At 37.3% G+C, this 27207-nt stretch overlaps 1 protein-coding gene across 1 annotated transcript; it reads left to right on the forward strand.

The window, feature by feature from the left end:
- The first annotated feature begins 2859 nt into the window (after positions 1–2859).
- Positions 2860–26651, forward strand: LOC121419745 (dynein alpha chain, flagellar outer arm-like). Its single transcript, XM_041614202.1, has 20 exons — positions 2860–2995; positions 3415–3671; positions 4304–4639; positions 8669–8810; positions 9793–9976; positions 10461–10570; positions 11825–11902; positions 12997–13227; positions 13738–14063; positions 14543–14723; positions 15890–16102; positions 17037–17314; positions 18830–19083; positions 20000–20291; positions 20977–21178; positions 22041–22243; positions 22871–23010; positions 23548–23752; positions 24275–24359; positions 24790–26651. The coding sequence occupies exons 1-20, from the start codon at positions 2860–2862 to the stop codon at positions 26316–26318; spliced, it is 5382 nt and encodes a 1793-aa protein (XP_041470136.1). The 3' UTR covers positions 26319–26651.
- The last annotated feature ends 556 nt before the right edge of the window (positions 26652–27207 follow it).

Raw genomic sequence — 27207 nt, forward strand, 5'->3', positions numbered from 1 at the left:
ACCCTGGGTCTTATCCTATACCCAACCCTAAACCTAACTCTGATAAATCCATATTGCGACCCAACCCTAACCAAACATCTTGGACGAAATAAAGCCCGGAGCAATTGCTGCAGGAGCAAATGTTGTATCACTGTCAGCGTTATTGCTTCTCTTTCCCTTTCATATTTTCTACTCCACTATTACTTTTCATCTCTATATCTCACTTGTAACTTCTCTCGCTCCATTTATTATCCCCTACTATTTCCTCATCAATTTCTCTGCCCGCATCTCCTCTGCTTTTTCCCCCAAAAGGCACTGTAGATTTTTTTTTTTTTGCCATTGCACATTTTTGAAAGCTGCCGTAGCACCTCTAATTGTCTCATGGTGGACATTTCATAAAGCTGTTTGTAAGTTAGCAATGACTGTACGTACGACTGGTGATCCTTTCTTGTGCTGTGTCATAGATTCCTATGGAGCCAACCTAGCAACAAAGAACATGTTCCAGTCTTGCTTTTACAAACAGCCTTATTGAACACCTTCCTGCACTGTTTAATATTACCAGGCTTGAAATCATTTCTTGATTTGCTTGCTGTTCAGTTTATCATAGTGCCAATTTGTTGTTCAAAATTATCTCTCGAGATAGAAGTCGTGTGTCTTGCACTAGAACAATAAGCACATACATTATATTGCACAGTGCATTTTAGAACATAGATGCTGTTTCCTTTTTGGCTTGTTTGAAAAATTATTATGCTGTGTTGTTAAGTCATAATTGCTATTTGAACTACTCCAATTGCCTTTCAAGTGACATTGCAGTGTCCTGTATACTCTGCAGAATTTTAGATTTTCATTTTCTCAATTTTAGTGCATTTATTACAGACATTAAGACATAAATTTGATGCCTGTTTTAGAGTAAATATAAAAGTGATTACTCTCTTATATTGTAAATATAATTATATTGTAAATAGTCTATTGTTTTATGTATTTATTTATTTTATTTAGTCAGTTAGTTAGTTAATTAGTCAATTAGTTAGTTAGTTATTTAGTTAGTTACTTTTATTTATTCATTTATTTATTTATTCATTTATTTACTTTTTATGTATTTTTTTCTTTTTTATGTATGTACTTTTATTTGATTGATTAATTTCATTTATTTATGCTTTGGGTGGAGGGGATTGAGGACAGAAAATTTGATATACTTCATTGGGTGATTTTAAGTTCAGGGTTGACCTTTTGGTGTTGGTGTTAGGTCAATTTTTACACGATTATAAGTATAACACCAAACATAAAATGAAGATGGTCCCAAAAAGTCACTCTCTAGTTGTTGAGATGTCAAGAATGTGACTTGGATCAGTTTTACAGACTCTAAATTTTGGAGCTAGGGGAAGCAATCCGAATTTCAACACCAACACTGAGGCCAACACCACACTTGAAATCACCCAATGTGTTTACACAAATCCAAACACTATGCATAGTGAAAATAGAGGGATAATAAAGTAGAATATCTTTATGATACCCTGTTGTCAGTATAGCTTGAAATGTTTTAATTGATTTGTTTGCATTGTATTTTGTTGCTTTTCAAATCTTTGTCTCATGAAATTGATTGATCTTTTTTTTTTTATCCCCATGCTTGCCATAGCCATTTGGAAAATAAGCTTGGGTATGTCATTTGAAATGTTTGTGGTACTTTAAATGTAAAGGCTTATTTTTGTGAAATATCATATTTCTATGAAGATCCCATCTGATCATATATATTTCATACTTTAGTTTGATTCTGCAAATTTTGAATAAATCAGTGACAGTTCAAAAGCATTGGGCTTGACAAAAAAAGAATAAAAGTTAATATGATTAAACCCCAAAGTGATGCAGTTATTAGCAAACATTTTAAATGTCTTGAGGAGCTCAAAATATTTGTATTTTAAGAAAAATTACATTATGTATGTATTTTTAGCCAGATCATCCTTTTGTGATGTTGGTTGATCTATAGTCAACAAGTTAGCTTGTGAATGTAATAATAATAATAATTATACTTGCTTATATAGCACTTAACACTTACTTTATCAGAAGTCTCTAAGTGCTCTACAGTATATGCAGCATAATTACCCTGCCTTTAGCAGTGCAGCTGTTACGCGCGCTGCGTATACATGTGTTTTCAGTGTTGTATGATTGTGCTCTTATCTAGGAAAATATGTCAATTTTAGATTTTATTGCTTTGAATAAAAACTATGTTGTGGCAGTATAATGTAGAACCTGCAGAAAAAGAGCCCCCTCATAAAAATACAATCTGTATTTCCCAATTGGTGTTGTGTAGTAGCAACCATTTCATACACTTCTTATGAAATCAAAGTGATTGAAAAGTTGAATAATAATAATAATGATAATAAACACAGCATTTATTATGTGCCATCTATCTAGAGAACTATTCAAAGGCGCAGAGGGAATGGGGGGAGGAATCGCATATTGAATAATGTTTACATATGTGGGTGTATGGACAGATCAAATTAGCTTAAAATATTTAACAAAAGAGAATCATCCCCCAAAAATATATTGTGAACTTTCCCATGAAATGTTTGGGATTTCTTGGAAATTCATGCTGGCGCAACAAGATTATGTTATTTGTTGATTTAAGTAACTTGTAGGCCTATATAGCTTTCCCCACAGGAATCCTGCTAATAGCTTTTCATTACTGTTCCTCACATTTCATCATAAACAAATAAATGGTGAATGTAGGTAAGTTTGCTATGAAAAGATGCAGTTTCTTTATAGAGAGATTCTTGCTAAAAAGATGCAGCACACATTTTTGGCAAGTTGGAATCGTTGATAATTTTATGAAATTTAAGGAAATATTCTGTTGGCTTTTATCGTATCAGGTTCGACCCATCCATGGTAGTGCGTATAGAGAAGGCCATTCTTGGAGGACGCCCTCTATTGATGATGAACAGTGTAGATAGTGTTGATTCCATGTCTGCACCTCTCATTCACCATGCTAACCACGGAACTGAAGAGGGCGGGAGTGGAGGTAGGTCAAATCATAGTTGATTTTTTTTAATCCTTATTTTAAGATTATGTGATTAACAATTACAACATTCTTCTAATACACAAGGAATTAAAGTCACTACGTTATTATAATGATGAATATTTAAGTAGGCATGGTGTCATGATGACAATAATGTCATATACAAGATACTCAAGGTTCTGCTAAACTATTGGCTTGCTCTGAGAGTTTTTAGGGTACTCTCCTACTGCTACCCAATCAAAAATTCCTATTCGGAAAGTCATTTAATTTAATAATTGGTATGAGTATAAAAGAGAAATAAATATGTAGTGAACTTAAAAAAATAAAAGAATTCCACCACAGTCTTCTTTATCTCAGTTGAACACATACCTGTCTCTTTATTTTGGACTTTCTCATTATTCTTCACAATTCTATTACTAAAGATGCCCGACTCATCAAATACTGCGGACGCAGATTGCTTGGCCATGAGAACTTCCGTGTTACCATAGCAACCACCAACATGTACCCAAACCTCAGCGCCAGAACAGCGTCAGCAACGACCCTTGTGAACTACAACGCATCACCTGAGATGTTACGAGAAGAGCTCCTTGATAGAGCCTTTGCTAGGGTCATGCCAATGCTGTATCTTGAGAAGAAGAAGGTCTTAAGAGCCATTCAACAGCACAAAGAGACCTTACAGGTAAAAATTGTTTTAGTTAGTGTCTTTGGAAAATTAAGTGTCTTATTCCCAACCCAAAGGCTTTCCTCTAGACAACTGCATGTCAACTTCTAAAGTTGGAATTGTTGTTTACAAAAGGAACTTGTTGTTGGTTGAGGAAGTTTGCACCTCCACTTTTGTCTTATTAACCCTTAGAACACTTGTTCTACTACATCTGATCTAAGTGCTCTTAGAAGGATGAACTGCCCAAATTTGATTTCCCTTGAATAGTTTTCCCAGTCGAAACATTTACATGTATCGACAAAGACTTGCCCATTGTGACCACCTGTTTGTAAAGACTGCTTCTCTTGTCTCCCTTGGATGTATATACAGGTTTCACTGTAACATCTTCCTTCTAAGTTTGAGAGACCTAACAGCAATTTCATGTCATTCCTTTAGAGCAGACTCTGTTTCATTCTAGAAGGGAAAATCTGTGTGTCAACCTCTAAACTTTGAATTATGTTCCAAAAGGAACTGTAATATGTTTAATAGTAAAGTTTGAACACTGTGGTTAAAATCCAGTGAATAACCTTAGACCACCTCTACTACCTATGAACTATTGACTTTTCTGGTAACTTATATGCTCACCTGTCTTCTCTGTTTCATCCCTCTAGTTTCTTGAAGACAAACTCCTCCAGGTTCTTGAAGGAGAAGTCTCATCCCAGGAGATCACCAGCCACACGGAGTACGTCTCCTCCATCGTGGATCACAAGGAGACGGTCTTCACCCGTCTGGAGGCAGCAGAACAGGCCCTGTCCCAGCTGGAGCGCATCCGGGACCAGCTGTCCCCGGTGTCCAAGAGAGGTGCGATGCTGTATTCCGTGGTGCAGAGCCTACAGGGGATGCAGAGGGAGTACAGAGTGTCACTACCGATGTTTCTCTGGATGTTTGATCAAGCCGTAGGAGAGGAGCTGCCTCCAGAGGTGGCGCAGGAAGAGGACTGGCATGATGTAAGTCTTCAATCCTTCAGTTCCAATGTTGCTCTGCCTTTAACAATTTGGAGATTCAGGAAATATGTGAAATCATTTTTGTGCCACTTTGTCTTCGGAATAGTAAATTTTCCCTTTTACTATGATATCCTGTTTTCATATGGTACAATGTAGCTTCATGCAACGCCAGTGTTGTAGTGCCTTGATGCTCGGCCTTGGCCTTAAGGCGCCTTAAGGCCTATTTTTTCAAAGCCTTGGCCTTGAACATTCAAGCCTTGGCCTTGAGAGGGCCTTGGCCTTGAGGATTTTGAGCCTTGAAATTTCAAGGCATTTTCAAGGCATTTTCAAGGCTTTTTCAAGGCATTTTGTATTTTGTACTTTCATTTGTTTTATAAAAGTAATTATAAATGTTTCAATTGTTCTGTATATCTAATGACACTAAATACTACCAGTCAGCAGCAGCAGAAGCAGTAAGTGTACTTAGCAGTGCCATCAATTGCAATTATCATCACATAATTATGTAACAAAGAGAAGTGATGAAAATTAATATTTTTATTAATTGGTAATATGATGTAATCATGACTAATAAGGATAATGACAATATCAATAATAATGATAATAATTATGATTAGGATTATAGTCAGTGGCGTAACTACAGGGGGGGGGCACGTGCTCCCCCCATCAGCTGACTAAAAAAGGAGGAAAAGAGGGAGAAAGGAAGAGAAACGTAGTGGGAAAGAAGACATTAATGTTCATTATAATGTTATAATTATGTTATGTTACATTACATAAGAAACATTTTTTTCATATAAATGAAACATAATTGGCTCAGGGCATATATGTCTAAATTGTTCCTGGTTCTCCCATTGTCTTTTTACCGAGATATATAATCCTGTTATACTAAAACCTCCCGTTTTCAATCAATATACACCAAACTACCAAATATATTTCCTCGCACTTCAAGTTATTCTTTTACATGTACAATAGTATGCTTCTTTTTCATGAATACTTTAAGTGATTGTCCCATTTTAAGGTCTTAATATAAAACATTTCCTGTCCGTGCTTACATTCGCAGTAGTGGATTGGTGAAAGATGTCTGCTCTCCATCAATTCCTAGAATGAGTCCTTAAAATGTTCCTTTTTCTGTTTTCTGATCTAAATATCAAAAATTTTCAGCTCGCGCTTCGCGCTCGCATCATTTGGTTAGTGAACTACGTAAGGTCTTCTTGAATTCCTACAAACAAGCCTTAAAATGCCCCTCTTCAGGTCCGAATTTCCTAAATTTTCAGCTTGCGCTTCGCGCTCGCAAGATTTGATTAGTGAGATGGGTATGTTAATCATGATTACAAGTGCTTTATGTGCATGTTATGTGCATGTAATTCTAACAAAATGCGCAAGCGTTTATTGGCACTCCCATTAAATGACTATGGTGAGATGTGTATAATCTTAATAGATAAAAGATTCCTAAAATATAATCCTTAAAATCTTCCTGTTTGGGGTCAATATTTACAAAAATTTCAGTTCGCGCTTCGCGCTCGCATTATTTAGCGAGACAGGTACGTATCATGATTACAAAAGATTGATTGTAATGTCCCTTTTTAGGTTTGAATATCAAAAATTTTAAGCTCGCGCTTCGCGCTCGCAATAATTGACTAGTGAGATACATGTCCGTTTATTGGCACTGTCCTTATAAAAAAATCTCTATTAGGTCAGTATACCTGGCAACTGGACGCGCTTCGCGAGCTCACTAGGCAGTTCCAAGTTTTTGCTGGTGTCCCCCAATGCCGTGACCCACGGTACGCCACTGATTATAGTGATTTTATGACAGGAATAATTCTGACAGATCTGACTGCAATTTTGAGAACAATTTTCATACTTTAAAAATAGCTTACTCTAAAGAATGATAACAAGGTTGATTTCTATTCCATTAGGTTTTCCTTGTATTATTTTCTTTGACCAACAAGAATGTTTTAAGTCTTAATGATATTCTGAAAAGATTCGGTAAACTTGAACACAAACTTCAATTTCGTCATTTCCAAATGGGCTATGGCATCAATGGCATGATGAGCCAAAAAGTTTTTGAGGGACCAAGCATGGCATACAGAGCAAAATTTTAGGTTTCAAAATCAACAAATTTTTGGATTGTGCTTGCATAAATTATTGTTAAGTAAGGTTCGCATTCAATTTACACAAAAAAAATGCCTAGAATGTCTAGTTTTTAGGTCGGAATATTACAAATTTTTGAGCTCGCGCTTTGCGCTCGCATTATTTGATTAGTGAGTTATGTATCCTATTTATGAGTCACCAAATGCAGTCCAGAACAGCTTCCTTTTGTGGTCAGTAAAAATTTCAGCTCGTGTTTTGTGCTCGCGTTAATTTGTTTAGTAAGATGCACACCTTTTTCATGATTACAAAAACAGCTCGAAATATTTAAATTTCATTTCTTATTACATCTTATTACAACATCTCGCAAGGATGCCCTTTTAACAGTGATTAGCACCATAATTGACCCAAAATCGAGTTTTACAACTTCAAAATTGATTTTTTTTTTTCAAAACCACTTGCTCGCTATGCTTTCTATAGCGGGAAATTAAAGCCTAAATCAAAATATCTGTCTTATCAATTAGAAATCACTTAAAAAAGCTTTGCTGAACTGCACCAAAATTCTCATTTTGACTTTGTAAGTGCATTTTTGGTTTTGACCTCCCCCCCAAAAAAAAAAAAACATTCTGCCTCCCCTGTACCAGGTAGAGGAGAAAGACATATGTTGAGAATGGGCATGCGAGGATCAGATCACCTTGGTAACAATAATTATTGCAATGTGAATCGCCTAGAACAATAATTAAATGTTTTTATGTCTAAATCTACATCATGAAATTATTTTCGTTTTAAATGTACAAGGGTCAAAAATTTTGCTCGCTCACACCTTTCATACATTTGGTCCTGTGTGTCATGTATGCCGCCTAGGCATTGTTGTCTAATTTTTTCCATATATTGTACAATTGAAATGCCTTGGCCTTGGCCTTGAGGTTTTCAGGCCTTGGCCTTGGCCTTGAGTTTCCATGCCTTGGCCTCAGCCTTGGTTATTGAAGCCTTGGCCTTGGGTATTAAAGCCTTGGCCTTGGCCTTGGAGGTTTGAGCCTTGACTACAACACTGTGCAAAGCTAATGTGATCAATTATGTATATATCAATTTCAGCTTGCAAGCTACTATTTTTTGTTAGAAATCAGTAATAAAGAAGCAGCAGAGATAGTCCCTTAAATCCATGTTGATTTTGTGTGTCTATATCAATAATAATGATACTGATTGAATTTATGTTGTACATTTTCCAGAAGATACAAAGTGCCTTTTATGGCATAAAGCGAGATTATATTGATTAAATGATGATATTCCATACATCATAATGGTGTGTTTTCAGATTTCTTTTTGAATACGCAACTAGATAAAAGACTTTATCGGAGTACTGTGTATTATCATTGTATTCCCTATTGTTATAAATATATTTATGTTATGGTAGTGAATATAAGTTATGTTACGGTTCCATGACATTTGCTCCGATGGAAACTCTGCATGTGATGCCTTACATGGATTTGAACTAACCTCCAAAACTAAATAAACCCTAATCCTGTATCTTTACATTATTATGAACCAAAAACTCGGCCCGAATTAACATGATAACCCACGGTTGAGTCCATGGTTTATTTCTTGCATAAATTACGTTTATTTACCGCGTATATTTAAAAATGTCCAATGCTAATTCGCGCTTTTGTCACAGTGCGCCAAATTGACGCCTTTTGCCGTGGTTATCCACGCTATCATATTCATGAGTTCACTATTTTGAATTAATGAGTCCACTCTTCAAACGGTGGACTTATGAATAAAATAGCGTATCTTTCAAATGGGTTTTCAAATCCACCTTTGTGAATTCTGGCCTTACAAATCCTAGCTCTAACCCTATGCCCTCTGATAAGTTAAGACCGGAGCAAATGTCGCAGGAGGAAATGTCGTGTCACCTATTTTTTAATACACTTCACTGTCTTCTGATTCCAGGCTGATACCGGTAGTGATGATGAAGATGATCCTCATCATGGTAAAGTGGTGCTTCCACCCAGACTAGGAAGCGCTTCAACACGGATCTCTGAGAAGAAGATTACCATGGGGGATGGTGGAGAAGGGCAGGAGACAGGAGGAGGTAAGTAAAAGAGAAGGGGAGACAGGAGGGAAGAGAGTTGAGTGAGAGAGGGGTAGTGTATCTCTAAAAAGAAGATTACCATGGGGGATGGGGAAGAAGGGCAGGATACTAGAGGGGGTAAGTAGAAGTAAGAGAAAGGCAAAGAAGAGAGAAAGAGAGACGGGCAAACAAAGATAGAGATTTTAAGAAAGAGTGATATACATTGTAGAACGTGTAAGAGAGAGGGGGTGTGTGAACATGAGAGATGGCAGAGAGACATTGCAAAACCAAAAAGATAGAAAGGAGAGAATGGTAGGTGTAAGTAGAACAGAGTGAGAAGAGGAAGACATAGAGGTGAGAGGGAAACAGACTGACAGACACAGAAATATTGAGAAGAAGGGGGGGAGAAAGAGAAAGAAAAACAAACATAGAGATACATGTAGATATAAAGAGGGGGAGAACAGGAAAGGAAAAGACAAAAACACACACAGAAGGTGACCATCACTAATGAAAAGAAACTAAAGGGTGCAGAGACATAGTAAGAAAGGGAAAGACTTGGGTCCCATCTTACAAAGAGTTACGATTGATCCAATCAATTTTTACTCTATGGAAATCCATCAGGGGGAGAACAGGAAAGGAAAATTTTTTCAACAGGAAATTTGTAAATGTCCTTTGAAAACAAAGGAGAACACACCAAACTATCAAGAAAATCAATGACTTTATGGAGAGAGGGAACAAGCTAGAGAATGAGTAAACTTAGATGGATAAGCCAGTCAGAGAGCTATTTTGCTTTTGAAAGTTATGGAAACAAAAAACGAATATTGATATTTTCATAGGCATTTTAATTGTGTTAACAGATGCCTAAAAACAACAAATGTATTGACTGTTGTAAAAGGGAGGAAATTGCAGAACAAAAGATGGACCACACATTCCCATGGTCCAAAGGCAAGAATTAATCTCCAAAATCCATTTTTTTTTTTTGTCTTCCCTTCTTTTTACTCAGAATCAGGTGTAGAAGATGACGAGGAATGTGCCGTTGGACCTGCCGGTGTGTCAGTCCCAGATATAGTCATTCCTGATGTACCTACGTTCCCATCAGGAGGTATGGAGTATACCAATCTATCTGCTAATCAAGTCAAACAGCTCGTTGACTGCCTTACGCAGACAGTCTTCCAGAATGTCAGACAGTAAGTAGGACCCAATTGATTGTGATTGTGAGTATGATCAAGAGGAGATGGAATCTGTGGTAACTGATGATGAGGATGGTGATGATGATGATGAGGAGGAGGAGGAGGATGATGATGATGATGATGGTGGTGGTGGTGATGATGATGATGATGATGATGATGATGATGATGATGATGATGATGATGATGATGATGATGATGATGGTGATGATGATGGTGATGATGATGATGAAGATGATGACGATGATGATGATGATGATGATGATGATGATGGTGGTGATGGTGGTAGTGGTGGTGGTGATGGTGAAAATGATCATGCCAATGACGATGATGACGATGACAATAATGGTGATGACGATGATGATGATGATTATGTTAATGCTAATGATACTGATAGATTCTGCGGTAACCTTGATGATGATGATGATGATGATGATCACCAATACATTTCAAAGAAATATAATTTTTCAATATCAAATTTCAGGAGCCTATATGATGAGCACCGCCTCCTTTTTGCAACTCTACTATGCATTAACATCCAATATGAAACAACCAACATATTCTCTGAAGAGGAGTTAGCTCTACTTCTACAAGGTAAGTCCGTACATCCTTTTAGTAGTTTCTTCAGTTCTCTGCATGTTAGATGTTACTGTGATATTGTTGCTCAGTATTGAAATATGATTTGCTGTAGAAAAGATGAATTCTAAAAAGCTCCTCTGAAGTGAAAAGCTGTAGATGAGGCCCCTTCAAAAAGTTTGCAGCAACCCAACTGACCCTAGTAGAAATAAGCTGATATGATAAAACCCTGCCAACTTTAATTTTTCATTCAAATTTGACCCCCCCCCCCCTTACGGTTATAATAGAAATAAACTGACCCTAATGTTCATTGATTTTCTACATTTTGTGGGGGTCATTATTTTAGAAAATAAAACTAAGTTATCAATTGTTGGTAAATATTGCATTAAAACATGATAATAGGTCCAGAAGCTTTTCATATTTTCATACCACCAACTCCCCCCCCCAAAAAAAAAAGCAAATAGAATGTAAAAATAGTTTTTGACCTGTTATTGTACAGAGTGTTGTGTCAAAACCATTTGTTATATATGTATCTTTGTGTTTTCTTGTTGTGGTTTATTCATGAAGTTAACTTTGTTTGTTCTTGTTTTATATTATTTTTACTTGATAATTTATTTATTTGCACATTCTTCTTGTTGAAATGTTGGAATAGCACATGTTGGTTTCTAATCAATGAGTGAATAATATGTAACTTAATTTGGTATCAAAGAAGGGAGACTTGGTTTATTTAATGTTTTAGGAAATATTATTGTCAATTTTTCTTTAAATCTGCTGTAGAACCCTTCATTTGCTTAAGTATAGCTTTCATGATTTCTGGTAGATAGTAAAAGATAGTTTGGTCTGTAGATTGTTTGCTCAATCTGGCAAAAATGCACTTAGAGCTTTAGATAAGTGAAGTAGAACTGTTATTATACATGCAAAATTCTACAAATTACAAGTAATATTACATGGGTGAGATTTTAGCCCACTTTATTAAATAGGTTCCAAGGCAACACCTATTTGAGGAAACTAAAATCATCTTTTACCACTGTTGGTCTTTTTTATGTCAATTAATTGTGATATGAGTCGTCTTTTTAAGTATTTGCATGTGTTTGACATAATCATTTCCGCTACATGTATTTATTTAAAATATTGATTTGATTAAACTCATCTCTTCTGCACATTTATCTCATTCCTCATCACTTCTAATATTTGCGTCATGGCCATTTCTTTCCTCCTGTTTTTTTCTTTGTTTTCTTGCATAAATATGTAATCCAACTTTTGACAATGAAGGTCGTTTGCCCTCGGCTAAACTCAACACTCTCCTGAGTGACTTTTGCAATTTGCACTTACAATCACGAATTAAAACAGGTGGGACTAATATGAAATAAATTATTCACAATGGAACCTTTTTATAATGAATTTGTTTTAACAAATCTCTAATTTTAACTTACTGACCGGTTGTCCTGAATTGTTTTTATCCAAATGTTTTGATTGACTGACATTAACTCATGGTAACCTTTAAATTAAGGAACACACTAAAATTTGACACAGTACTAACATGTTTGCACAGTTTGAAACAAAACCTTGCTTGCCATGATTCCAGAAATTCAAATCCGTTTTTGTAAAACGCTAACTATTTTATTTTGCAAAAAAAAAAGTTACTTGTAATTCAAACGTTATAAAGTGGTTCCTTTGTGTTTAATATTATTCATTTTAAATTTGAATGATTCTTTGCATGATTTCTTTACCGTATCCAATATTTTTGCATGCTCCTGTTTCATTGTTATTATTGGGGTAATGGTCGTGTCATATTTGCATGCCTTTTCCTAAATTGAATGAATGAATTGATTAATAGCAACATGTACAGAGATAAATTAAAAGATAGAAGATGAATGATGAACAACTGGTTGTGGAGATAGATAGATAGAATCGATAGATAAATGAATATATGGCAAGATGCATACAAAAGATAATGAGATGAATGAATGAATGAATGAATGAGTGAGTGAATGAGTGAGTGAGTGAGTGAATGAATGAATGAATGAATATATAGAAATAATTGCCCTCACTACACGATCTGACTACCTGTATTACGCGATTAATAAATCACATTTTGAAAATTGCAAGAAGTCAAATTATTTCATTTGAAGTTTTGCATAATGTTAGGTATACTTACATCACAATTTTCCCTTGCTGCAAGTCACATTTGGATTCTAGTCAGAGCCGATGATCGTGGAGTTCCTATTTTAGTATTCACATTTTGATCGTAAAGAGCTAATTGGTTGGAATGTTCATACACATACATCTACTTTCTTTGAAAATTGGATCATAACAGATCATGGAGATTGCACCAGGCATTGATGGATACATTTAAAGATGGTTGAATGAATAAATGAATACATCAATCAATCAATCAGTCAATCAATATTGATTAATAAATGCCTTTAAAACACCTTTGACAGGAAACCCTGGACTGGGGACCATGGAGTTGACTCTCCTTGACTTTGGATGCGACGCCCCACCCCCAGCTTTCCTACCACCTGATAAATGGGAGGATATCCTAGCCATCTCTGTGCTACCTGGTCCATTGGATTCCCTATGTATTCAGGTAGCTGAGATGCCTGATAGATGGGAGGAATGGTATCAATCATCAGAACCTGAAAGACTAGCCCTACCGCTCAGGCCAAATACAGGTGAGATGAAGCCTATCACCCCTGGTACATGAAGATATGTGATTAATATGTACAATTGATTCGCTTATAAGTAAAATTAATTAATCAACGACAGACATAAAAGATATATTGGCTCACTAAAATATTAAGAGTTTCGTTTTTTTTCTGTTTGAAGAGCTGGGATAGGGACCAAATATCATTTGATGCACCATTTATAACAAAAATATAGTTGTATACATAAAGCACTATATGAATGTTCTACATGTATATCATCATTATGACATGTATAGTGTTATAAGTATTGATAAATTTTTTGGTACGTTTGTCTTCTCGATGAATGCAAAGTATGTATCCATTTTGCCAGTGAGCCTCAAAGAATCCATATTTGGGGATTTTTGCATTCATATTTGAATTTCAGCAGGACAAATATTGTTGTAAGCTTTGATAAGAAAACTTGCACGATTTACAGTTATTTATGTTTAATATTTTATTATATTTATCTTGCATCATTTACATGTATTTGTCATAAAGGTGAAGAGCGTCCAGTTGATGAACAAGGCCAGACCTCGCCCCAGAGCAGTCCAGACCTCGGCGGCCTCAACGAATTCCACCAGCTCATCCTCCTGCGTCTTCTCCGCCCTGACCGGTTCCCAGCAGCGGCCTCCCGTTACGTCCATCGTCACCTGACCTGCGTGAAGCCCCTACCGTCTGCGGTGGGAAGCATCCTGGGTAGTGCGGTCCGTTCCCTTGCTGTCATGGTCCTGATGCCACCTTCACCAGCAGCAGGGAATAAGAGGTTACCTAGTGAACTCAAGTCTAACACAAGACCAGTTGATATACTACACACATATGCACAGGTGGGACTAAATTGCATATTTTCCTGGTTTGATAATAGATAAAAGCATTGGATTCAAGGCATATGCTCTGGCAAAAACACTAACATTGAGCCATATTAAAACCAAACCTCAAAGAGGACCATAACCATAATCCTATTCCTATATTTGAACCAAAACCCTTTCACCAACCTGATGCTAATCCTTGTATCTTCATAGAAAGTGATACAGTAACTATTATTTGTTGGGTAACGCTGTGTAACCATTAGCATCAGTCATTACTTTTTAGTTCATTCTCAAATTCCTTTCTCTTGACATATTCATAAAGTAAGAGATACAGTAGTCTTACTGCCACCTTTCTGCTGAAAACATGTCTTTATTGACCACCAAATTTGTCTTCCACTGATCAGAATATTCAATCTAATTTTTCATTTGTGAGAAACAGCATTTCTTTCCGTTGATAATACTCACTCTTGATTTTTTTTATTGTTTAACCTTTTCAGAAAAAGAGCATTGCCTATGAGCGAATTGCCATCAATGAAGGCACGGAGCAGCAGGTTGCCATGGCGATAGATGCAATCGCTGATAAGGATGGTTGGTTGGTGATTGAAGACCTTCATCTCGCCTCTGATCGTTTTCTTTCTCATCTTAAAGGTCAACTTATTAGAGTTGGTAATACAGGAGGTAAGAGATTATATCACTTGAAGGTTTCTTATTAAAAGTTTAATTTAACCCAATGATAGTTGATTTGAATCAAGGGTTTGAGAGTTCAGATTTTTATCTGATTTCAGATTTTTTTTTTTTTCAGCTGAATTTCAGCTTATATCTGGCTTTCCTCTGTACAAAAAGTATTGGAGCTCTTTTTATTTCAGACTTTTTCAACAATCCAGCTTTTTTCAGATCTTTTTATTTGTGACCACTTACACCCCTTGTTTGAACAGATAGAGAAGAACTAGCTAATCATGGAACTCAAAATGTGATCAAAATTGGATTTCTTACTAGAAAAGAAAGAGAGTTGAATGTGATGTCCTATACTGATTTCTTCATCAAAAGATCAGCTTTTGAAATAAAATGTTCTTGTTCAGGTTGGCAGCTCTGATATACATGTATATGTAATAACAAAGTAACAGCAGTTTTAACTTTCGCTTATTTCACCAAACCGTTTTATGCGCATCCTTGTCAGTATTCACATGAGTGAACTGATGATGCCACACTCACTGTTTCTCTTTTATTTTGTTATATGAAGTATGGAATATTTGAATGATATAAAAGAAGGTGTCATCACTTCTCTTTTGCGGTAATTTTTGGTGATAACTAATAAGTATAAGATAAGTTTCTCATGGTTTCAAATTGTAAAGATTCAATGTTTGTACAATTCCACATATCTGTACTTGTGGTATTAAGAGGCTTAATGTACATCGCTTGAAGATCTCTAATGAAATACCAAGTCAACCCTGACAGTAATTGATTTGAACACATACAGGAAAACTAGACAGTCATAGAACTCAATATATCTGAATGAAATTGGATGTACATGTATAAGAAAATAATAGTATTTAAAAATTGTTCTTCTTTTCACCAAATTCTTTTTATGTGCATGCTGGTCAGTATGCAAATAAATGAAGTGATGATGTCACCTAATCACTACTTCTCTTTTATTTTGTTATATAAATTATTTCAATGGTGATAATGAGGATGGCATCACTTTTAGGTCATTTTAGTAATGAAAGAATTGTAAGATCTGAGCAGTTTCTCATTATATCAATTCAATGTTTGTATAATTCCACACAACTGTGCTTGTGGTATTAACCTCGAATTTCATACCAATCCTCTCTCTCTCACCTGATCAGGCCCATTAGGACTCAACCCCATTGCAGTCAACAACCAATCACGTTTCTGCATCTGGTTGACCTCTGAACCCTCGGGTCGTCTTCCTGACGACCTCCTCCAGTCCGTCCGTGTCATCTCCTGGGATGTGATAGGTCCTCATCTCTTGAATGAACAGGATGGTTCAGCTAACATGGAGGTAGTAACGCTCTCTCAGGATGACATACTTAAAACAGGTTAGTATTTACTTTCAGGAGGTACCTGTGTAATCCTGAAGGCTCTGTTACATCATTCCGTACAAGCCTTGTAGGTGAGTTGCAGGCGATTACCTGCAACTCACCCACAACAAAGTTTTGGGCATGCTCAAAATTTTTCTGCTTTGAAATTAGACTTGTGTGCGATCCTTCGTGTGAGATATGTATGAGACACTGTCAATGCAGGTGACCTGTGGGTAGCAAAAATAGTTACCGGCAAGTCACGCAAAGCTTGCATGGAATGATGTGACTGGGTGTATATGGAGTTTTGTAGGAAATTTGCAATTGAATACAAGTCAATATCACTTCCCAAATCAATCATAAGTCTCACAATTAATTGTAAATGGTCTACTCCTTGTATTAAGAACTATTTTTTTATTTGCTTTAGTTCAAAATAGGTCCATCACTTGTAAATTTGGAACTAAAATTTGCAATTGATTGCAGCACCCCCTTAGGCTTTCTTGCCCATATTCTTAAGTCTGAGTTAAGTTGGGCCATTGTCTAATTCTGTGTTATAATTATGGGAAGCAAAAAAATTCAATATTGCATATACATTTGATATTTCCTATCTTTACTTGGCTCTTCATGTGTAAATGAGGAACAGAACTGTTTATAATAATTATTCCCATTCGTTTGCAACAGATGGTCTTCCACTTTGTTATATTTCAGATATTTAACAAAAAATAGATACATGCTTACCTCCCATGCGTTCCTATTGAATAGGAACATTTCTGTGAGGAAAACAAATTGTAATTTTTTTCCATTTTAGCCATCTGTTTTGCTTTTTCTGGAAATTTCTTAGTCCTGAATCAGTAGCCATTTCTTGGCTCTAAGGTTTGGCACTTATATTCATGTACTTCTTGAAAATATGTTTTAAGATGTTGAATTTGCATTTCATCTTCGCTTTATTCCTCAGCTACTATCGCAGCCTTGAAATCAGTTGATCCATCCTTCTGGCAAGCCCTGACTGATCAGAGCACAGCGGTACGAGGCGTTGCGTACGGAGCATGTGTCATCCATGCAGTCCTCTACGCTCGTCAGATGTATGGTGCGAGAGGTCTGTCACAGTACCAAGCCTTCAGTAAAGTCCAGGTCAATCACAGTCTGGAGGTCATCATGGGGTCAAAGTTCAAGGAAGAAGGAGGTCAGACTGGGAATGATAGTCTGAAAGAGCTTTGTGGACTCGTCTCTGGGGTAAGGATCTCTTAATTATTACTTTGTTCTTGTTTGGAGAGAGAATAAGCTTTGGAGAAAAAGTTTTCAGGGTCAATCCAGAGCAAAATGTGTTTGTTCAGTTTATCTGATAGAACAATCCTGTTTAAAACTGTTGCTTTTGGGATCCTGGTTTGTCTTTATTCATTAAGTGAACTTACTGAGTCACTCAAAATTAATAATAATAATAATAAGGCATTTAGGAACGCTATACATAGTACACTATATCATAGCGTTTACACTGTAGATCAATTTACAAATACTTAAAAAGCTACATCTATCCTGGATACAAGTACGTTTTCAACTGTTTCTTAAATCTATGAAGAGAAGTTTCAGATCTTAATGTCATGGGAAGCTTGTTCCATTCTTTTGCCGCAGCAACAGTAAAACTACGTTCACCAGCCTTCTCCGGGTTGTCTGATAGGTTAGTCGAAGATGATCTCCACTAGACCGCAAACCTTCTCGTTTAGGATAATGAACCTGAAGTGCCCCCTTGATATACATTGGTACATGATCATGAAATGATTTATATACATACAAAAGAATCTTAAATAATATTCTTTGTTTAACTGGTAGCCAGTGTAATGCCCTTATTAATGGAATAGCATCATGTCTACGGTCAACTTTGTGAATAATACGTGCTGCCCAGTTTTGCAGACTCTGTAGTCGCCTTACATGAATTTGGGGAACTTCTGCAAGGAGTGCATTACAATAATCGATCCGAGATAGTACATGACTACGTACCGCATGATGACATGCATCTACTGTTATGTACTTTCGTATGCGACATATATTTCTTAATTGAAACCTAACAGATTTACATAAAAAATCAATTTGCTGTGTCATAGACATGTTACTATCCAAATATACACCAAGACTCTTAATTGAAGTGGATGGTAAGACTTGGGATGTACCAATATCAATAGAAATATTATCTAACCCACGAAGGTTATATGGTGAACCTACTACCAGAAATTCAGTTTTTGCTTCATTCAGCTTTAGTCTGTTACGATTCATCCATGTGCTGATGTCTGCAACACATACCGAAAGGGTTCTCAATCTACAAGTCAAGAACACCAAATGTGGCAGCCAAGCTCTTTAGTTTGTTAGTACCCTCTATAATCTAACCAAGATCTCTTTGTAAAGTAGCTTGCATCCCAATGGCAAAGATTTTGGCAAGAAAAAAAAGCATTTTGGTAACAACAAAGTTCAGTATTTAACTGCTAATGCTGTAGAATCATTGAGTCCCTTTTGAAGATATTTCTTTTTATAGAATAAGATATACCTATGTACCTATTATATATTTGCTTCTCTGCTGATGGGCATTTATTCTCCATTCTTTCTTTTCTTCCTTCTAAAAGGCATAGAGGTAAGGTAATATCAATGTTTTATATGCTTTATAAAGCAGTGTGTATTTATAATTCTTGAAGAATTTTCATCACTGGAACATAATTTGTCAGTTTAACCAAATCAAACCCATTGTATTCCTTGACATAGGTTGTCTATGGGAACATGCTGACCGACCCCTGGGATGGTCTCTATCTGTCTACCATTGTCAATCATATCCTCACTGCCACCAGTCGGTCTGGTAGCCAGCTGGTTCTAGGCTCTGTTACCGTGCCAACCCCTCCAGCTAACGTGGATGCTACGGACTATGCTGGATGGTTGGAGGAGAAATGGGATGAGGAGGTCGGGACCACGGAAGCTTTGAGTCTGGATGATGGGGTCAAGAAGCTCGTCAACAAAGCAAGGTATGTCATGAAATATTTGTTCATCATTTATATAATCACATATTCAGGCTGCATCAGATTGGTCTAGAAATTATAGTAAAAAAATAAGGTTTGTAGAGAAAATACAAATTTTCTTGAATAAAACCACTTTTGGAGATACAGAATGTTAATTTGGTCATTCAAGTTTGGCAACTCTAAAATGTCTGTCACATTCAAAATCTTTATTTTCCCGAGGACAATTTTATGAAAGGATTTGGTGGATGTTATGTCTGACAAAGTCTATATTTCCATAGTAATGTTCAGGCTCCTGTTCTTCCCTACCAATCAAAACAAAGGAAAGTTGTCAGGTGACAAATGCTCCCAGGATTGAATATTATTTTCATTTTATGTCCTGTACTTCAGGGTTGTTAATAATAATAATAATAATAAACAGTTCTTGTATAGCGCATATCACAATTATGAATAATGTCTCTATGTGCTTCCAAAGGACTTGGATATTATTACCCCAGCTGTAGCTTGGCTGCCGTAATTACTATGATTACAGCGCACACGCATTTCAAGGAATAAATTCCTGCCAGGTACCCATTCACCTCACCTGGGTTGAGTGCAGCACAATGGATAAATTTCTTGCTGAAGGAAATTACGCCATGGCTGGGATTCGAACCCAAACCCCCTGTTTCAAAGTCCGGAGACTAAATCCACTGGGCCACAACGCTCCACAATTAAAATAGTAAAGGGATGATTAAAACGCTTGTTTTAATTATCCCTTTACTTAATTCTCTTCAAGCTTCACTTCAAACTTCACTTTGACATTCTCCAACTTTATTCCCACCTCCAGTTTAATCTTCATTCTTACCTTCACTCAACTTTGACTTCAACTTCAATCTGACCTTTGCTTTGACCTTTACTAATACCATGTCCTTTAATTGTTTTTCAGTGGTCTTGATTTCCTGACCTACCTTGACAATCTCTATGAGATCCAGCATTCTGGCCCTCGAGGATCATCCACCATTCCATCCCAACCACAGTTCAACTCCACCAAGATATCAAATGCCATCGACTCCATCACTGAGAGGCTGCCCTCTATAGTTGACCTTGGAGAACTCCCAATACACATCGTCAACGAGGCAGAGAAGTACACGTTCCCGTACCATGCGCCCTCGTTGATGAGTTTGTTGAGCGTGGCGAGCGTTGAGATGCCGCAAAGCATTGGATTCGTGCTTCTTCAGGTGAGTTCACACTCATCAAATTTAACTTCATGCTTAACCGGGCTATTTTCCACCAGTATATACTGGGGGGCCGGGGGTCAATTTGACCCCCTCCCCCCCCCCTCAGATCTTGGCCGCTGATCACGCGATAGCCTTGACAATTTTCATACATGTAGAGCCACATGTAAACTCGAAGACTGTATGGTAAAATTTTTTAAAAATTAATTCTTTATATTTTTAATTAATTAATTATGCAAATTAGCATATGAGATTTGCCCTAAATTTTGTTTTTAGTGTATGTTTTTGCCTTTAACTCAATTAATATAGCAGGTAGAATACGAATTTTTGGTTGGAGAATCAATTATTACTTTTCTAACAAATGTCTACAAAAAAATTTGCAAAAATATTATTGATTTCTTATGTATTTTATTGTTTTTTGAATTCTTATGTATTTCTTTGTTTTTTCCAACCTTTTTTTTCCAATGAACTTTGTCGGGGACCCTTCTGCATTCATAAATAGCATAAAATAAATCCATTTAAACCAGCAAAAGTAAAAATAATCATAAATTTATGATTTTTGGTTGAAAAACACAATTTGCATTGAATTTGTACATGGAATCACCTTTTTGAGCAATCTCGGGTCTGACATTTCTCCGACATGTATAACTTTTTCATTATTGTTATCACTGTATCTGTTTCTTGACAGGAATGTCACTGGTATAACTCCTTACTGTGTCATGTTCGTCAAAGCCTTCATGAGGTTGAATGCTGTATGCTACAAGGTCAATACGCCATGAAACCGTCCATCAGACACCTAGCTATGGCTCTCCAACAGGACGCTGTACCAGCTACGTGGGTACATCCTAATAGACAACCTAGTGGACATACTCTCATCTCTTGGGTGGGAGGTAAGCAGCGATGTTTATTTACAAAGCCAGAAAAGAGTTTGACATTCGTAATTGTGTCGCCAACCTTTAGCAATAGGAAGCTTATTTTATGTAAAAACAAATCCAGAACACAGCCCCAAAAATGGCGATAGAAAGCTTGTTTTTGTGTAAAATATAACAGTGGTGGCCCATGCTGGTATTTCATGTTAGAGGATTCTCTTTAGGAGGCAAAGCTGAAAGATGATTTATGTTCAGTGGGATACAAACCAAATCCTTTGATTTTCATAGGCCCGATGTCACAAAGGTGATTTCTTTGAGGCCAGTAAGTCAATTGCAATACGGATTGCATGATTTTGACATATAGCACTAATTCGTACTTGAATGAAGCATGATAGTATATGAAATCTGCATAATCCAGAAGAAGAAACCATTGGAAATCTTGATTTGAGAATAGAAATTTCATTGATAGAACAGTGATGACTCCAATAGGACACTTTAAAATGACTAGTAATAGCGCCATTTCAATTCGATACAAATACTCTAGGCGCTTGAATAAGACATACTGGGAAGATGAAAAGGGGAGAGAGAGAGAGAGAAATGTCAAATGCACATTCAAATCAATATGACTTACAGGATTGCTTCTGATAGTATCAGGGATTCAGAATTTTTGCTGATGTCAGATGTTATTGTTCTTTATTGTCAGATCATTTTCAGCTTTTTGTGTACTTGTGTCTGTACGGAAGAATATGAGTTTTTGCCATTTCAGTTATTTTCATTAGTAGTCACTCACACCCCGTACTATGGACAGGTCAACTCATCTTAATAGCTGTCAGTACCCAATGTCCAAGTTCCATGCGTTTTCAATGTTTGCTCTTTATCCCAGACCTGAAGAGACGTCATGACCAAATGCAGGCATGGATCAAAGAGGGAAAAGTGCCCCGCTCTGCTCCGGATATTGTTCCGATCCAGACCGAACCGAGGGGTCATCTTCTGTCCATCTGGATGGGAGGGTTGGTCAACCCAACGGCCGTTATCACTTCACTGAGACAGGAGAAGGCCGCCCTCGCTGGGTGTCTTGTATCAGAGGTAAGGACTCATTACAATGGCCCGTATTCTGAAGTCAGGTTAAACTTAAACTCAGGTTTAAAGTTGTGGTTTAAGTATGGATAGCCAATTGTTACATAAATCACTTACAGTAGAGATATCATATTTACACCTTATTTGACTCTCAAATCATTCATAGTTGTCTAGGAAGTATAAAAAGATGATGGTCTTTGAACATCAATGAATCAGAAAAGAGCACAGCAAACATAAAAAACATACAACTTAATAAAAATTTTGACACTTTTGGTTTCCTATAATGTTAGCACAGAGTTAGACCATGGTCTAATAAGTTAAACCTGAATTCAGAATACGGGCCAATGAGTTTATTAGTTTTCATGACAGTCCATCTAATCCATCTAGAATCCATCTAATGCTCAGGTGATGTTGTGTTTACTGTCCCGTAGTAAGACATTCCTCTAAATTTGCCACACTTGACCCAGGTGAGGCAGTTCATTTGCTGGAGGAGATGCGAGTTTGCTATTGATGGACCATTATATCGGCACAACCATTGTAATGATTGAAGAGAGACAGGAAAATAGTAAACACTTTTGATTTTGATCTTATATTATTACTTTTGTTGCTGTTAATCTGTGTTTCTTTTATTATCAGGTTGGTATCTCTTGTGAGGTATCTCGTTCTCTGAATGAAGATAGTTTTGACATCATTCATCCTGGAGGGATGTATATCAGAGATGTTTATCTTGATGGAGCTACCTGGGACCTTGAACATGGCTGCCTAGCCCCAGCAAGGTAAGTCTTTATTATCATGTATAATGATTAGGAACAACAGGGTGGGGCTTATTTAGCTAAATACGTATTACTTTGCAAACAACAATTTGGGAAGATAATTATGAGGTACAAGATCTCTTGATGACTAGAAAGTTCAAATTTTGAGAGACTTACTCTCCCGTATCTTGGAAACATGTGGACCTAATCATAGGGAGAAGCATCTTGATTTTGGTCATCTTTTTCTGGGCCTTTCCTCCAGATGGGCAAAGCTTCTTGCTTCAAATGAGGTGGCTGTCTTCTTAATGCAGCACCTCCATGAACTCATATTTCTTGCATGAACTTCTCTTGCATCCTCACTTATATTACACAATGATTGATAGCATTTAAGGGGGTCGTTCACTTCCTTATGTCTTAAAGTAAAATCTTGAAATTCTCACCTTTTTATTCCAAATTGTAAAATATGTGATAATTATTTTGTTGTCACGCCTTGATCAAAGGTTTGCCGGATATGTGTTTATTATAGATTGATGATATCATGTTTTCTGTGTACCCATTCAGCTCATCCCTCTCAGCAATGCCTAGTATGTACATCAGACCAATCATCATTGATCAAGAACCAGAAACAGCAAGGAGTTCTGAATCCAACGCAGACCAAGCTAGTCAACATGAACCATCTTCTAATACAGACAATGTGGATGATGATAAACAGCGCCCTCAACTGGGTGTCTATCAGTGTCCAGTATTCTTGAATCAATCAAGACAGGTAGGTGTTCCTCACATTTTTATTCTACTGCTTCTACTCATCATCTTTACTCGCCGACTCAAGCCAGCATCTCCTCATCCATCCTACTACTCTAGCTGTTTTTCAACTCATCAATCTCTTCTGGTTTACAGTCCTCTTCAGGACTACTTTCAAGAAAGATTACTCTCAAATCTCCTCTTTCTCGCCTATCCATTCTTTTCTCCTTCTCTTCACTGGTTCTATAACACTCCACATGGTGTACCGTAAACCACATCTGCAATTTTGATAATTGTTGATTATTTAACGACTTGGAAGATAACTCACCGTCTTGACTGATTCCAGTATTCTTAAATCAATCAAGACAGGTTGGTCCTTCTTCTTCCTGTTGAATACAGACTGGGGGTCCACTTACTATCATACTAGATACTAGATATTGTTGGCTTTCCATAGTTGTGGTTGATTAGATCAATTGCGACTCTTTGTAAGATGGTGCCCTGTTGTTCCAAACTTGTTTTACGTATTATTTTTTTTGTCTTTTATCAGGTTTGTGTATTCACCTTTGACCTTGCTTGTCCGCTTCCTGTAGAGCAATGGACTATGGCAGGAACGGCTCTCATCCTAGATCCAGGTTTGTTCTCCTTCCTAACTCTGCCTTTATGTTCACTTTCATAGTTTTTAAGTCCTTCCATATTGTTAACGCTTTATCTATATTTTCTTTATGTAAACATTTAAGCCAATAAAGAGAAACTTTCTGCATTGTGAATGCTACCATTAGGAGTTTCAAAATGGAGGGAAAATATGAATTACAAAGAGCCGTTTCCAGGATGACAGCACAGCGTTTAGTTTTCGAATTAACATTAGTTTGTGTAATTGATAGCGGAGCAATTGTCATCGGAGGAAATGTCATGGAATAACCAGAATATTACTCTGTTGTATTAGGAACTTTGTTTTCTTTTTAAGTCTCTACCATAGAAGAGGTAATGGGAAACAGTTCTTTATGCAACCATGAAAAATTCCTGCTCAAATCTGCTTTCATTTTGTTATACATTGACTTACAGAAGCACCAGAGAATGGCGCCAGGAAGTGGCCTCAGCCTTCCATGCAACACTCGGTGAGGACCATAGAGGAAGCAGCTGTGAAGCAGAGTGATGACGGAACCAGCGAAAGGGGACCACCATCCCAAGCGTCACGCCGCTCTATCGGGAGCAAACCTGGTAGCGCCACCGGACTCCGGCTTGGTTCAGGGTCCAGGCATTCCGCGATGAGCCGACCGTCCAACAGCAGGCAGTCAGTGAGGTCAGACAAGAAGGTTACCATCGAGGAGAAAGAGGAAGAAGAAGAGAAGAAGCAGGATACTGTTTTGGAAGAAGAGGAAGAGGAAGCAGTAATGGAGGCAGATGATGATTTTGAGTTGGAGGAAAATGTTGAACTGATGATGACTGCACGGTCCATTGAGCAGGAAAGACAGCGTCATAAGACGTCTACTTTTGATTACAGAAATCTCACAAGTTCTCTGAACGATAGCAAGAATGCTGACCCGAATGAGCTGGATGAGCTTGACAATGAGAACGCTAATAATGATCCAGGAGAGGCAGACTATGGGGAGGATTATGATGGAGCAAGTGAGAGGTCATCTACCAGGAGTTCTCATCATTCTTCAAGGGCATCAAGTGCTTCTGCAAAGGAAGTCAGGAGATACTCTGATGAGGAGGATGATAAGAAGTATTCTGATGGTGAGAACGAAGGAAAGAAGGAGCCTGAGAGAGAGGAAGATGAATTCTTTGAAACAGCATCTCAGAAGAGTGGACAATCAAGACACAGTGCTAGATCCCAAAGAAGCACAAGGTCTAACCATAGGGACAAGTCTGGTGAGGAAGCACGTAGCTCACCATATGGTAGCCAGAATGGGTCCAGACATAGTGTCAAACCAAAGGATGATGTGAGTGGTTCAAAGACAAGCATCCAGTCAAGGAAGTCTACCAAGGATGATGACACAGCCTCAAGGAAGAGCCTTAAAGCTGCTGAAGATGTGTATGCTTCAGACAAAGGGTCAAGGAGAAGTGGGAGTGGTGGATCCAGGAAGAGTTTACCTAAAACCGGCAAAGATCGGGCATCATCGGCAGAGTCAAGCAAATCTGAAGGAAGAGATTCAGTCGATAGTGATGGCAGTCCAAACCAAGGCAAGGAACTCCAACCCCGACCTCCAAGCAGTGGCTCCAGGAAGTCTGGCCGGCCAGGAAGCACAAGCTCCAGGAGATCCATCAGGTCAGCTGGATCAGTCAAGTCTGGCCAGGATGATGACGAGGAAAGGGACAAGTTTCCTACCAACGGAGATGCCTCAAAGGACAAGAAAGATCATCATAGCTCTAAGGAGTCTCTGAACTTCTTTGAACAAGCCATTGAAGCGATTGTTGGGGATGGGAGCAGCGATGAAGAAGGCAAGACAAGATCTAAGGATGTGAAGTCTGCTGCTAGCCATGGTAGGGCAAGTAGTCAGGGTAGGGCTAGTAGCCAAGGAAGAGGTGTGTCAGCAAGTAGAGCCTCTGATCAAAGAAGTGTCTTTAACAAGGATGATCCAAACTATTAAGGTATTCCATAATTTGTATTGTTTGCATTATTTACCTCATCTGTCTGGATGCAGACATAGCGAACCTTGCAGGGACCAAACTGTGGAGAATTGGCATTAAATAAAAAAAAAAACCTTTGTTTACATTTATTGCTTTGAGACCAGAGTCAATGATTTAATCAAATCTTTAAGTGAATTAGAAGAATTGTACAACTATGCAATGTTTGGTGATTGCATATAACTTCCAGGCCCTGCTGTTTAAAATGTGGGCCAAGCTACAAGTGGCATCACCTTGGTGTTCATGGTATGACAATACTTGGCAAGGATTGGATCCCGAGAACACGAATAGTATGTGAAGAGCTGTTCATACAGTTACAGTCAAGAGCTTGGTGCTCTTGTGAGTAGAACGGCAGATGCAATTGAAAAACAAGAATTCAGTCCAGTAGAAATAGAGTTATATATATGTTATGATACTGTAATAATAAGAAAGATGTAATGACTTATATTTGTAAATTTGACTACAATCTATTTCTGTGTTACTGATATGTGTTTTAATAGATAATGGATGTGTGTTTAAGAAATATTATGACAGAATCGTGTAAATATTGTACCACTACATAACTAAACCTTGATTTTATATTGGTGATAAAGTGCAAATTTTCTTTTGTTTATGAAACTACATGACGAGGAGTCTATGCACTGTTGAATCCTAGCTGTTACATGAGTTGTGCATACAAGAAATCTACTTTGCATAGCATACTATTTCATACCTGTGCATTCACTATATCTGGTATGCAGTGGAAAATTTTAATTAACAAGTACATGTATATAGTCTAGAGATGGCCCTTCTGATATTGCCCATTGCCATAGGCCTACTTAGGAAAGTATGAAGTCCTACCCATGGTCATTG

This window comes from Lytechinus variegatus, chromosome 8 (genome assembly GCF_018143015.1).
Source record: "Lytechinus variegatus isolate NC3 chromosome 8, Lvar_3.0, whole genome shotgun sequence".
Classification (NCBI taxonomy): Eukaryota; Metazoa; Echinodermata; class Echinoidea; order Temnopleuroida; family Toxopneustidae; genus Lytechinus; species Lytechinus variegatus.